The 13204-nt window shown below is 56.4% G+C and overlaps 6 protein-coding genes across 6 annotated transcripts; 1 reads left to right on the top strand and 5 right to left on the bottom strand.

Moving 5' to 3' along the window:
- Window positions 1-1134: 1134 nt before the first annotated feature.
- On the top strand, window positions 1135-2288 carry BGZ61DRAFT_475831 (uncharacterized protein; the record flags this gene model as incomplete). Its single annotated transcript, XM_046248734.1, has 2 exons — window positions 1135-1222; window positions 1312-2288. 2 exons carry the CDS (start codon window positions 1135-1137, stop codon window positions 2286-2288), a joined length of 1065 nt encoding a protein of 354 aa, XP_046106741.1.
- A 266-nt stretch (window positions 2289-2554) lies between these two features.
- On the bottom strand, window positions 2555-3696 carry BGZ61DRAFT_196381 (uncharacterized protein). The gene has a single exon (XM_046237862.1). It carries the CDS (start codon window positions 3417-3419, stop codon window positions 2820-2822), a length of 600 nt encoding a protein of 199 aa, XP_046106740.1. The 5' UTR covers window positions 3420-3696; the 3' UTR covers window positions 2555-2819.
- Window positions 3697-4072: 376 nt separating this feature from the next.
- On the bottom strand, window positions 4073-4740 carry BGZ61DRAFT_475830 (tubby C-terminal-like domain-containing protein; the record flags this gene model as incomplete). The annotated part of the gene is made up of 2 exons (XM_046248733.1): window positions 4073-4341; window positions 4416-4740. The coding sequence occupies 2 exons, from the start codon at window positions 4738-4740 to the stop codon at window positions 4073-4075; spliced, it is 594 nt and encodes a 197-aa protein (XP_046106739.1).
- A 1499-nt stretch (window positions 4741-6239) lies between these two features.
- BGZ61DRAFT_492346 (glycoside hydrolase superfamily) lies at window positions 6240-7994 on the bottom strand (the record flags this gene model as incomplete). Its single annotated transcript, XM_046250542.1, has 2 exons — window positions 6240-6268; window positions 6746-7994. The coding sequence occupies 2 exons, from the start codon at window positions 7992-7994 to the stop codon at window positions 6240-6242; spliced, it is 1278 nt and encodes a 425-aa protein (XP_046106738.1).
- An 829-nt stretch (window positions 7995-8823) lies between these two features.
- On the bottom strand, window positions 8824-9234 carry BGZ61DRAFT_447610 (uncharacterized protein). Its single transcript, XM_046245373.1, has one exon. It carries the CDS (start codon window positions 9117-9119, stop codon window positions 8934-8936), a length of 186 nt encoding a protein of 61 aa, XP_046106737.1. The 5' UTR covers window positions 9120-9234; the 3' UTR covers window positions 8824-8933.
- Window positions 9235-9359: 125 nt separating this feature from the next.
- BGZ61DRAFT_196256 (general substrate transporter) lies at window positions 9360-11915 on the bottom strand. The gene is made up of 4 exons (XM_046237861.1): window positions 11390-11915; window positions 10085-11340; window positions 9931-10029; window positions 9360-9873 (listed from the first exon to the last, which is right to left on the bottom strand). Exons 1-4 carry the CDS (start codon window positions 11586-11588, stop codon window positions 9775-9777), a joined length of 1653 nt encoding a protein of 550 aa, XP_046106736.1. The 5' UTR covers window positions 11589-11915; the 3' UTR covers window positions 9360-9774.
- Window positions 11916-13204: the final 1289 nt, after the last annotated feature.

Genomic DNA, 13204 nt, shown 5'->3' with positions numbered 1-13204 from the left:
TCCGGGCGTCTTGGCGCTGCAAGCTCCCCCTCCCCTCCTCGCAGCAGTCCCTCAGTCCCTCCCTCAGCAGCGTCGCGGGCCCCTCCATCATGACGGGCTGTGGACGAACTTCCGTCGAAACAACCACAGCTGCCCGACCCCTGAAAGTCCCGGCTGTGGCACGGAGATTGCGCGCATTTGTTTACGCTGCGCCTCGGCGGCAGCCCGCGCTTTTGTTCCCGAGGAAATCAACATGCCACGTATTGGAGGAGGGAGCATGTGCACTGTACTCGATACTTCACACACGATACCTCCTACACAGGAGGCTGATTCTGCGCCGTGCTTGCTTGTGTGCGTCCCTAACCGCCGCGTAAGTTGCATTGGGGGGCTGATGGTGAGGCCGTGAGGCCATTCGCACCGAGCACCCCCTGTGCTTCTCCATATATGCGCTTGCCTCACGGTAGGCAAGTATCTCCCGACTTGCCGAAGTCAGTCCCTCAGAGCTTCGGGGGATAGCTAGAGCTCATGGAATAGAGGACCTATCAACTGTCCCCTCGTAAACTCGCGCTGAAAGCAAGCTTGGGCTCACTAAAAGAAGGGTCCACAGCCCCGTCGGAACGGCCCGCCAGGCTGCCCGTTTGGACCAACGCTGTCAGTGAATGGCTGTGTGGCACGGAGTAGCCACATTCAATGGCATACATGGCCCGCGGGACACATGGGATGCATCACCTCCAAGGCGTCACTGACACGATGCCCGTGTGTGAATCTGTGTCAGTCTGTGACAAAGCCAAGCAAATGAGGTGCACACACAGCCACACCTGCGTTTGCACCTGGCAATTGCCTGCATTCCCAGGTACCTGAACGCCTGCAGACTCATATTCACTTGCCGTTATTGGCCGCCAGCTGCCCGCGTCCACACTCTCCACTCGCCAACTGATGCCAACTGCCACCCACGAGCTTACACCCGGTCCTCCCGTCAAACATTAAAGAGGCCGCCCCTCTGCGAGACCTATTTCTTTGCGCTTCTCTCTCATCTCTTCCTCCTCCTTTCTTCCCTCTCATCCTCTCCTGCACGACCTTTCTTTTCCCCAAACCACAACTCAGAAACCCGGAAACCGTCCTCTACCAGAGGCCAATCTCCACCCCACCACCACCATGTCTTTCTTCAAGAAGATCTCCAAGGAGTTTGAGAACCTCGGTCTTGGAGGCGATAAGAAGGAGGAATCCTCCGCGCCTCCTGAGGGTAAGCCTTGTGTCCTGCTTCCACGCTCTGTTTGATTCTTGTGGTGTTTGTTCCCCAACTTTACATGAACTAACAATCTCGTCTCTCAGGTCAGCGCGGTTATGGCTACCACGGCGAGGGCGGCCAGGGCGGTCCTCCTCCTGCGCAGTACTATGCCGCTCCTCCCCAGCCCGGCTATCAACCCCCTTCCGACAAACCTCCTCTGCCTGAGGGCTGGACTGCCCAGTTCGACCAGCAACACCAGCGCTGGTTCTATGTTGAGGTAGCTACGGGTCGCTCCCAGTGGGAGGCTCCCCGCCAGTATAACGCCCCGGCGGTCCCTCCTCCGGATTCTCGCCCTCCCATGGAGTCGCACGGCTCCGACGGATCTCGTGGCTACGGTGGTGCTCCCGGCTACGGCTCCCCCGCTCCTGGCGGCTATGGCTCTCCCGCTCCTGGATATGGCTCTCCTGCCCCTGGCTACGGAGGCGTGCCGGGATACGGTGCACCTCCCCCCGGCCACGGTGGTGAATATGGTGGTGGACAGGACACCCGTGGGTACGGACACGACCAGGGCTACGGCCAGAACCAAGGCTACAACCAGGGTCAAGGCTACAACCAGGGCTATGGACATGACCAGAGCCAAGGCTACGGTCAAGATGGCAACCGCGGCGAGCAGAAGGAGAAGAGCGGCAAGTCGGGCATGCTTCTCGGTGCCGCTGGTGGTCTCGCCGTCGGTGCTATCGGTGGCGCCCTAATCGCCAACGCCCTGGACGACAGCGATGATGAGCACCATGCAGCTGCAGCTGCTGCTCCTGCTGCAGCTCCCCCCGCAGCCGAATACAACACATACAACACCTACAACACCTACGAGTCGGCTCCCCCCCCTGAGGACGACGGCCCACCTGCTGTCCTCCCCGCTACGGACGCGGATGGCGATTCCGTGTCATCAAGTGACCGCGAGGACGTCCAGGAAGCTCGCGAGGAGTACGAGGAGGCGCTTGCCGACTCGGACGCTAGCCAGAGCGATATTGAGGAGGCCCGTGAGGAGTACGAGGAGACGTATGAGGAAGTCTACGAGGACTAAGCTGTCTGTCTGTCTGATGAGCAACGACCACACACGCGCGCACGACACGTTTGATATCCAATCAAGTTTGAGCTGGTAGAGCAAGGGCAGGGCCGGGTGCATAGCAGTTCAGGACCTTTCCGTTAGGGATTGAACAACTTTTTTTTCGCTCATATATCGTGCCTCGTGCTCTCATGCTTGTGCTGGCGAGGCCGGCGTCTTGGCGATGTCGTCTTGGCAGTGTCATCTTGGCAAACACTGCCCCTCATGGTGACAGATGTGTCTCACTGGAGAAGTGTTGATCTTGGCAGTGGGTGAATGAATAACTATGTGGTTCGGTGTTCGGTGCGTTGCGCGTTGTCCTTTGTCCGGAGGAAGCTCCACGGCTGGCCCTCACGCCATGACTTCTTGGCCGCAAGAACCCCGTTCGCCTCCCTTGGCGTCGGCGACTTCAGCCTACGAATTTCGCTTATCGGCACGGAGCCAAGACGTCGCCGCTCCACTCTGTCTCACCCGGCGCCTGTCCGCTGGCGTTCTGGACCACACAACCCGCTACGCGCTGAGGGCGCCGAGCCTCCAACAGAGGAAGGCTCCATGGCTTGGCAACTTGGCAGCTTGGCAGCTTGGCGGGCGCCGCAATTGTTCCTTGGGAATACCTCTGCACAGCCTCGTTTTGTGGTCCCGATGCCCTGCTGCGTTGGTGGCCTTTTGGTCCTTGGCTGCAGCCCGCTGGAGCCCTGTGTAGGGCCATGTAAGTACGTGCTCCGTAGGTACCTTGGCGCTCTGACCAGACCGACACTCATACACGTGTGAAGCCTTTCTCGTGAGATGCGTGTACTTGGTCAAGACTTGCCTTGCAAAACCACGCACCGGAGCGGTAAATAAAATACGCACACACAAGGTCCGGCGTGGATCCCCCCGTGAGGCTGTGTCAGAGCCGCCCGCATGCGCGACAACCACGTCCATCTGTACCCGCGACTTGCACGCCCGGCAGATGCCCATGCCTTGCAGCCCTTGCCACGGCGAAGAGCTCTCCCCCCGGGACGCAGTACCGACGCAAAACGCACGACACACGGGGCAGGGCAGGGCAGGGCAGGATGAGGTCTCGATAAGCCTTTTATTAAGCTCAGCGATGGGGGGCGAAACAAGCATTCGTCCTGCGAAGCTTGTTCCTGGAGTCGAGGCTTTGCTCTCGGATGCTGGGTGCCGAGCCAGGCGCCGTCAGACGGGGGACTTTGGGAGAGGCAATGGGTTGAGCTTGGCGTGCAGCGTGCCAAGGGGGAGTCACGAGGGGAGCCATAGTAAGCGGCTTGGTAGAGAGAGAGAGAGAGGTGGGTGTTTTGGGCGGGTTGAGAGGATACGTTATCTGTCCATGTCATCAGAGACACAGCGCGGTGAGGCAACGTTGGCCCATGCTTGCTTGATCCATTGAGCTGGACAATCACCGGTAGGTTGTATTTTCTGCTCTGCAAACTATTCTGCGTGTATCAATACGGGTGCCAAAACTCTCGTCTGTCGTTTTTTTTCTTTGGTTGTCAACAAACTATCGACGTTAGGTGAAGACTCGTGCGTCTAGGAAAGCGTCAAGGTACCGTCCAAACATAACAATACTGTCCCGTCACAAACCCCAAGCTCCCATACCAGGGGACCAAACTTCCATTATCTCTCTCTGTTGGAGAACAAAAAAAACCATAACACTGATGCGTAACCAGGAATCTCAGCCTGCTCCACTGCCGTTCAGTGGGTGGGTATCTGTCGCTCCTCGTCCACGTTTCCATCGTCAACCATGATACAACACACATCGATTACTTCTCGTTGTTCTTCTCGTCCATGCAGATGCACAGCGCGGCCATGAGGGCCATGTCCATGTTGGGCGCAACCGTCAGCGCGTACGTCTGCTGGCCGAACAGGAGGTCGCGGCCGCTCAGGACCTTGCGGTCGATGCGCGCAACCAGGGCGTTGCTGGCCTGGTCGTGGATCTCGGCCGAGTAGTCGACCCAGTTGCCCTTCATGGTGAGAGTCTCGGCTGTTCCCTTGGACGAGGTGAAGGTGGCGGTGGCCTTGGACCCAAGCACTAGGATGTCGCGTCAGCAATTGGGTTCTTCTGTTTCCGCTCCAAACACGGAGGCGCAAACTGGGGTAACTCACGCTTGAAGCCACTCTTGACCTCCATAATCTTCTGGCCCGTGGGCGTCTCGATGGCAAAGGTGGTGTGGATGTGCAGGTGCTCCTTGACAATGTCAAACAGGTGGGTGCCGGCCATGTCGAAGATGGACTTGCGGCCCGAGATGGACATGACCTTGCCCTGGACCTTGAGGATGGGCTGGCCGCTAGCCAGCTTGATCTCGAAGCTGTCGCCCGTCAGGGACATGACCTTTTCGCGCAGGATCAGCGTCTCGGTCTGGCGCGCTATGAGGTTGTCGAAGACGGCCATCTCGCGCGGCGCGGGGGGGAGCTGGAAGGCGGCGGCCATTGTGAAATGTGACGTGATGATGTGAGGGTAAGTTGGTGGGCGTCGCGGATCGTCGGCAGCTGTGACGGAGGATCTCAGGAGGAGAAGACAGAGGGCGAATGGCAACAGGTGGTGAATAAGAGTCGGATAACAGCTGAGCTACAGGACTGACGTGGGCGACACAGCCCGTCTTTAAAGGTTGCACGAAAACAGGCGGGCAGTCACATGGAAACACCACCGGAAGGGCTGAGCAGCTGAAGAGCTAGGGGCCATCGACCAGCCGCCACGACGGAGCCAAGGCGTAGGGCTGATGCCAATCGAAGGCCCAACCCATGTCCTCCGCAGCCCCAGCACTGCCCTACTTTCGATAGACTGCAGCAGCATCGCCGGCGGGGGGGCGGCGCGACGCCATTGGCGAATCGAGACCGCTGGCGATTTAGGCTCGCGGCTTAGCCCACGTTCGCAAAGCCAAAAGAGGAGGCGTCTGCGCTTCTAGATCCCCCTCCGGATTCGTGGCGTTTCACAAGGCTGACTGCGTCGACGGCGAGGGAGTAGTGGATGGACGGCCCTCGTCTCTGCGCTTGCGCTTGCCGCAGGGTTGTGTCTGGCCGTGAGGCCTCCGTTCTGGTGCTTCTCCAGGCTGCGGTGGGTGGAGCTTGGATTGTGACTTGTATCGGGGAAAAGCTGGTTGGGTAACCGCGAGGTGAAGAGGAGGGGCAGCGGCGTCGCATCAGCTCAGCACCAATGCCAAAGATCCAAGGCCAAAGATCCAATGGCTAGGGAAGAGCTGACGCAAACATGCATCGAACAGGGACATCTCGGCCCGTGGGCTATCGAAATTCGACCTCATCCTCTCCGGACCATCGCAATCCTGCCAAAACAACGACAAGCAGAAGCTGCCCCTCAAGTCCAGCAGCTACATCTAAGCCTCCACGGCCCCGTCGCGGCCGTCCTCAGCTTCATCCTCCCTACCTACGATTCGCCAGTCCGCCCTGTCGGTTTGTCGATCCCCTACCACACGGGACTGGCCCCAAAATAGCTCCGCCCTTGGAGTGGGGTCTGGCATCTCCCACCTCCCTAGAGCATGGTAGTATTCCGGCGAAGTAGGTGTGTGTGCCTGTGCCTCGAAAGCATTTGCCGAGCGTTCTTTGAGGTTAAAAGACATTGGGTGAGTGGAATGCGAGGGGAGGGCGCCGAGGTGCAGACTTGCGTCACCATCTGTCGCTGGCTGGAATGCAACTGACTTTAGTCTTTGTAGACTGGTGTGAGTTTGTGTGAATCGGTATGCAACTTATGTCGTGGCACAATCCTAACTCGACTACGTAGTCTCCACTCTCAGCCTTTGTTCCAGCCAGTTGGACGTAGTGAAGGTAGCCCATCATCCACAAAGAAGCATCGCTCCCAGAGTTCGTCACGGCGCCGACTTTGGGTGTGGCGTTGAGCCAATATGCTTAAACCCACCCGTGTAGTGTTCAACAATGGCCTAATGCGGGGGCCTCTTTTTGTCAGGTGTTCGGTGTTCACGGCTTAGCAGTTAATCCCGTCCCGTCTCCGAATCACCAGTACCGTAGAGTTTAGCTAGTCGATTGAATGACAAGAATCCACACAGCATGGCTCACGTCTTTGTCTGGGAAACATCCATCCCGTTGACGACGTGTTCCAGGCGGGATGGCAAGGTCTCGATCAGCTACGGTCGTCACAATATAGGTTTCCGTCAATGAATCGCGGTTTTCGAATCAAGAACCTTCCAGGTCGCAGGTCCTTGTTCATTGGGCACGAGAAAAGGCTGCGAGATATACAAGATATTCTAGTCATCATAGCAGTAGAGAAATCAACGGCAATATCCTTAAAAGTCTATCCTTGGTCTATCGGCGAATACAAGAAACAGATCTCGCGAACGAGATACCAGTCAAGCCACATGGGCAATGGCCTTCATTATCCATATTCCTATCTGACATTTACAGAGCCAGGACGGCAACAAGGGCAGCAATGCCACCAACGGAGATCATCTTGAGGGTGGAGGCACCAGAGTCGATAGTGCTGGGAGTGGTCGAAGATCCGGAGGTCTCGGTGCTGGAGCTGGAGTCGGAGCCAGACGCAGAGGAGCCGGAGCCAGAGCCGGAGGAACCGGAGCCAGAAGATCCGGTAGCGGTGGCCGAGGCATCTCCGGTCGCAGTGGCAGTAGAGTCGGAACCAGTGGGCTTGGAGAAGCCGCTGGTCTCAGTAGAGTCAGAGGCCTCGGAGTCGGTAGACTTGGAACCAGAGTCGGTGGACTTGGAGCTGTCGCTGGTCTTGGTCTTGGTTGAGGCCTTGGAAGTGCTGGTCTCGCTCTTCTTAGGGCAGGTCAGGTCGAAGCGGGGAGTGGTGGACAGGTTGTTGGTGATGGCGAACTTCATGGTGTTGTCGGGGTTGGAGTCACGGAGGTTGTACCAGAAGGTGGGGACCTTGTTGAAGAGACGGTCGCAACCGACGTCCTGCCAGTACTGCTGGGCGTTGGCGACGCTGGGAACGGCCTCGTCCCAAGTCTTGCCGCTGTAGGGCCATCCAGTCTCGGTAACCCAAACGGGCTTGCCCTTGACAGCAGCGACAGTGGCATCATAAGCCTTGTCGAAGAGCGCGCCAGCGTTGTCGATGGTGTTGCCCTTGTCGTTCTCGTAGTAGGGGTACTCGTCAACACCGACGAAATCGACGGCGTCAATGACAGCCGCGTTGGTGGAGTTGGGCCAGACATCCCATGTGTCGACGTGACCGATAGGCACGTTCGCGATGGCGCTGTTAGCAAAGGCCTTCTTGAAGTCCTTGATGAAGCCGACGAGGACATCGGGGTCGGCGCCGATGCCGGACTCATTCTCAACACCAGTCTTGGAGTTGCGGTACAGATCCTCGCTACCGATGGAGACACCGATGATGAGATCAGTGAAGGAGGAGCCATAGCTGGAGATGGCAGTCTTCAGAGCAGCGATCTCATCGTCGATGTTGTCAGTACCAGAGCACCAGACACCAAGAAGGATAGAGGTATCGGTCTCCATGGCAGCCTCGAAGGCCTGGATGGGGTCGTTGGTGGAGTAGGCCTGGATGTTGGTGTACAGGCGAACAGCGTTGAAGTCGCCGGGGGCATTCTTGAGGTTCTGGGCAGTCTCAAACTCGGCCTTGAAGTCGGCCTTGAACTTGGCAGATCGATCAGCCAGAGTGGCACCGGAGTTGAAGCCGAGGTAGTTCTTGGCCGAGACGCCCACAGCGAGGGCGCTGGCAGTGAGGGTGGCGGAAACACGCATGATGGCTACGGGAATTCGAAGTCGTTGGAGATGTCGATATCCGTGGTTGTGTCGCACAGGGGAAATGTTCACGCAAGCCGATTCGAGCAAAAATTAACGAATGTGGTGATTCAGCAACGAGTGAATGAGAAATGGCCCGAGGGCAAGAGAATAAAGATGAAAAAAGAATGTCGGATCCCAAAAGAACAATGGGAAGCAAAGTGCCGAATTGATGAAGTAGGGACGGAAGAAAAGACCGGATGATATGGAACGCGTGAAATCAGGGGGAACGGACTCGCCCGGGCGTGACACATCACGTGCATGCATAAAACCCGTGTTGATCGGGGCGAGTGTGCCGGTTTTTGGGCTCTTGGCAGGGGAAGGTGCTGGCCGAGTGGACCGGGCAGGCACCGTGGACTAAGTGGAATTATTGGGATTGGCACTGGATCCAGTCCCCAGAATAGAAACTGGGAGATTGAGCCAATGGCGGAGACGAATCTCTCCACCGTCTCCCCAGTCTGAGGCAAGTCTCTCCTCACTGTCTCCTCCCTCGTATCTAGCGCCCCACTAACCCTAATCCAGACGTTAATTTGCCTGATTGCTGGCAGCCAAACAACAACAATGATGCGCTGACTTGATGGCTGGCATGATATCACTCTTGTGCTTTTGTGCTTTTGTGCTTTGTGCTTTGTGCGTTTGTGCAGCCTCTGCCTTTTGCATAACGCGGCTCGTCCTTGCCGACTACCTTCGCTTCTCCTTCTCGTATCATTGTCTTTGATGACTTCGTACTTTCCATCATCATCCTGTACAAGTACGAGGCTGCGTATCCACCGTCATGCCTGCTGGCGGCTCCTTGGCCTCTCGATTACAAGGTCAGATACCAGCCCGCCATCCGTGACCGCCACCGCCATCTTGCCAGGATCAACTGCCAACAACAAGGAATCGACGCGCCATCCGCAATCACCAGAATCCCACGTTGACATTGATTCCCGTTGTTGAGATTACTGTCGTATTCCCGTATAGCCCTGTTCTGAATTTAGGTCCTTTAGGCATCTCTTGCAGAGGCCTCCACCCAAACTGCAATGATCGTCTATCGAAACTTTTGTCCCGTTGGTCGGAGCCCGCGGCCAACAAATCAACGCGCATCTCCCTGATGCTCGGGTTCCTCGACGCCAGCAGAGCGATTTTTCGTGTTGTGCAATCCACCTCGCTATAACCTTAAAACCGGATGTCAATGCAGGTCCTGCGCTTTGACTGGTGCTTCACCAGCTGGGGTCTCCATGCATATTCGACGGATTCACGAGGTCGTTGTGGGTTTCGTCCTCTCCCTTGATAAGTGGACCTTAGATCCTGTCGACCCCGTTTGTTCTTTTGCATGTCTGCTCAAGCAATTAGCGGTGGACGGGATTGATGCCTTCGTTTAATAGGGGTATCCGTCTCAAACCCCAGCTTCGACCCTTCTCATCAGCTAGAACGATTGAATTGGTGATCGCCGTCTTGGCTGCACATGAGGCTCCTCAGAACGCAGCCCTCGGCCTCCTCAATCCCTGTGACCCCTGGACCAACCGACGCCTCCCTCCACCGTGGCTTGCCCTACCAGTTCCAATGACCATCTCCAACCTCCAGCTGACGCGGCTCATTGAATTATGCATACCTGTGCAGGGTGGATAAAGTCGGCTGCATAGAACATTCACATTCACATTCACCATAGGAGAATAGGACCCAAAAAGCACTCTCCACGAATATTATCATCTCAATTTGCCTGCATCTTCGCTGAGATATCAAGGGTATGGAGCAAAATTCACTTCTCCAACTTGGTGTCTCGTTCCTCTGCGGCGTAGATCTCTTCCTCATTAATCTTATACCCAGCCGACTCTCGAGCGCTCACGCCCTTCTGGAACTATTAGGTATAGGTTAGCGCCAGCTTCACAACATACATTCGAGAACAACTGCTTACCATGTAGTCCAGCTCACCAAAGGTTCGGTCCTTGGTCTCAAACATGCGGAAGTAGCCCCAGATCAGGGTCAGCGTAGCAAGACCGGCCCAGAAGAATGCCTATGTTCAGGATCAGCATATAGTTGCAGCGATGAAGTGGCTCTTAAAAACTCACAGTCTTTCCCTTTGCATTCCAAGCACCTGGAGAGATGAGCTTGGGCTGGAGGAGGCCACCGCAAATGATGTTTCCAACATAGTAAAAGCTACGTGCCAGCACGACTGTTTGCGTTCGGAGTCGTGTTGAACCAATCTCAGCAACAATGGTGTAAATGATGGGTCCGACAGACATGGAGTACGCGCCCAGCCAGACCACACAAAGCAGAGACTGTGCCCAGGCGAGGGCATTTGTCTGCTTTGGCAGAGCCAGGAAACCGATGGTCCACAAGATGAGCACGAGCGAACTGAAGCCTGTCAACCAGATGGTGCGGCGACCCCATCGGGAAATGTAGAACCACGAGACGATGACGCCGAGGAAGGCAATTCCAGTACCGCCCAGAGCGATGCCATATGAAGCGCTCGCACCGATGCCGGTCTGCTGGAAGAAGAAAGATCCGCTGTAGCAGAGAGCTCCACCGTTTGTGATCTGAGACATGAAGCCCATGCAGGCAATCTCTGTGCGACGGCGGTTGGTGCCTCGGAACGCATCCCAGTAGTTGACACCCGCGCGTTCCTCAATCTCGAGCTTGTTGGTATGGACCATCATGGCAATCGTTCCGTCGAAATCGACTTGGTGCTCGGGCTCTGACAGTCGCTGGAGAGACTTCTTGGCGGCGTCGAGTTGGTTCGTGCGGACGAGGAACCACGGCGATTCGGGCGCCATCCATGCTGCAATGAAGAGGGGGATAGGCCAAATCCACTGGACCGCGAATGGGACCCTGTAGCTCCACTCGGTATCGTTATTGACTAGACCCTTGAGTACACCGGCCGAGATGAACTGTCCGATGCACCAGCAAAGGTTGATGTAGGCAGTCAGGTATCCTCGGATGGCCAGGGGAGTCACTTCAGCAGCATAGGCCGGGCCAGTCGTTGCGAAGACGCCCCAGGGAATGTTGCAGAGGAACTGACCGACCAGCATGACCTCGATCGTTGGAGCGAAGAAAACCACAAAGATGAACGAAGCCAGCCAGAAGAGACTGACCATAAGCACCTTTCGGTGGCCCCATTTCGCCGTGGCCCATCCGTTCAACATGGCGCCAATGATGTTGGCCAAGGCACCGAGACAGTTGAACTTTTGCTGCCACTCGGCCGAGATCTGCTTGTCGCCCGTCGACTCTAGGTACGTTCCATATTTCTGTTTGAAGGTCGGGTATCCGTAGAAAGAGCCAATCAGGGTAACATCGTAGCCCTCCATGATAACCGTGGTCGAGATCACTGTCGTCTGTTAGGGGCGCAAACAGGGTATCCCGGGGTGGTGACTTACTGATGGACCAAAAAGCGGCGCGCTTGTAGGTCTTGAAGGCCTGGAGGACGCCGAGGTTGTGCTCCTGGGTGGTTGCCTCGAGGGCGCCGTTCGCCAGGACCTTGTCGTGGAGGTCGACATTCTTGAAGTGGTCAAGCCCGGCATCGGAGATCTCGGCATGGTGGATATCGTCCCCGCCGACTTTCTTTTCGGACGACATGATCAACTTGGCCTCAATTGGACCCAATTGCACAGTTATAGAACAGTTGACACCTTATATGCCGAAGGATATGGTGTTGCATCCTGGGAAATCCTGGGACGGGCGAGGCCAATGGTTATAAGCTCCCCATCCGAGGTGTTCTCGGCCAGGATCGTCCCCCCATGGTTCGCTCATGTCAATGTAACCTTTGCTCGATTGGTTCACGACTGAGGGAGCTTGTCGGAGACTCAGGCCCGGCACTCATGTTGAACCTACAGCCGGGTTAGGAACGACGGGCCGTACAAGATGCTCTGAGGTCGATCAGAGGGGGGGTTGCCGCTGAACCTGGAGCTTGCCATTGGTGGAACATCCTGCGGGGGATTAACAAGGCCGGGATATGGGTTAGTGTCCCCAGATCATGAGTGGACCGGCTATGATCGAAGTCAATGTTGGCCACTCACACCCATGATGCCCATATCCACTACGCGGAGTGCTCTGGGGTAAAAGGGAGCGAGTTGCAAGTGGGGAATCTGGGGTATCCCAGAGAGTCGTGTTACTCATGGTCGGAAGAGTCTGTGGTGTTTCGGTCTAGAGTCCGTTTTCTTCCCTGCGGCCGACCATGGCCACACAAGCAGCCAGGATTCCGATGCCTCTGAAGTTGCATTTCTTCGCTGCATGGGGGATGGCCTCGAGTTTGTCGGCATTAGTTTCCGACAGAGCGTGCAGGCTGCAAAAAGCCCTTGCCTGGCCCAGCCACCTGAGCATATCACAAGGTCCCAAACCCTCACGAATCAGGATATGAATGCATGGTCGACGAGATTTGTGATTGTTGCGAAGGCAGGGAGGGGACCAGTGTTGTCCCACCTCTGTTTTCCACGGCAGACCACGCCACGAACAACGTCGTGAACTTGCTTGCGACTTACCACTTCACCACTTCTTAAGTGCTGCTCAGAGGCATTATCCTTCTATGAAGTTTCAAGCTTCGAAATGAGATTTCAAAATGCCGCAAGCTTTCACATGAAGCATCTCAAAGGGAGGTGACTTGAACTTTTGGGTGTGGGGAAGAACCCGCCACCCCCGCGTCATCAACCAATCCTTTCCAGATCACGGTTCGAGATCAGCCCAGCACGATTAATTCACCATCGGGAAGTGGGTTCGTGAGGCGATCTACAGTAAAGCATCCCCTCCCAGTATAGATGCTAGTTTCGTATAGTGGTGTGCCCATCTAAACTGCATCGGGTTCGTCCTGCGTGTCAGTCGACAATCGCTGGGCTACCCAAGCAGCTGGTACAAGTATTTGCCGTGAGAGCTTTGATAGGTCAAGAAACTGTACATGCCAAGCTTCTTTCTGAATCTTGGCGCCTCTCCTCCATCCCTAGCATGGCATGTGTTCCTCCAGCTCGGGGTCCATGAGGCCGCGACCCGAGGGCGGCCGTGAGGGGAAGCTTGACATGTCAGCTTCAACCCACACAACTCGATGCGCCACTCAGTTCCTGCAGAGCCCGAATTAGCAAAAAAGCTTCCCACGGCTATTATCATTGTATTTAGCCTATTTGCGATCCCACGAGTCCTCCCCCTCCACTGGACGGCACTGGGGTGCCACAGCGCCTCCGTCCCAAGGCCCCGGAAAACCCTTG

The sequence above is a fragment of the Ilyonectria robusta genome (assembly GCF_021365365.1).
Source record: "Ilyonectria robusta strain PMI_751 chromosome Unknown BGZ61scaffold_6, whole genome shotgun sequence".
NCBI classification, from domain to species: Eukaryota; Fungi; Ascomycota; class Sordariomycetes; order Hypocreales; family Nectriaceae; genus Ilyonectria; species Ilyonectria robusta.
This window is presented reverse-complemented; position numbering and strand designations above follow the sequence as displayed.

Coding starts and splice junctions, on each gene's coding strand:
- BGZ61DRAFT_196256 (XM_046237861.1), bottom strand. CDS start 11,588: ATGTCGTCCGAAAAGAAAGTCGGCGGGGACGATATCCACCATGCCGAG. Junction 10,030..10,084: donor GGAATGCAAAGGGAAAGACT/GTGAGTTTTTAA, acceptor TCCTGAACATAG/GCATTCTTCTGGGCCGGTCT. Junction 9,874..9,930: donor TTGGTGAGCTGGACTACATG/GTAAGCAGTTGT, acceptor TATACCTAATAG/TTCCAGAAGGGCGTGAGCGC.
- BGZ61DRAFT_196381 (XM_046237862.1), bottom strand. CDS start 3,419: ATGCTTGTTTCGCCCCCCATCGCTGAGCTTAATAAAAGGCTTATCGAG.
- BGZ61DRAFT_447610 (XM_046245373.1), bottom strand. CDS start 9,119: ATGCGCGTTGATTTGTTGGCCGCGGGCTCCGACCAACGGGACAAAAGT.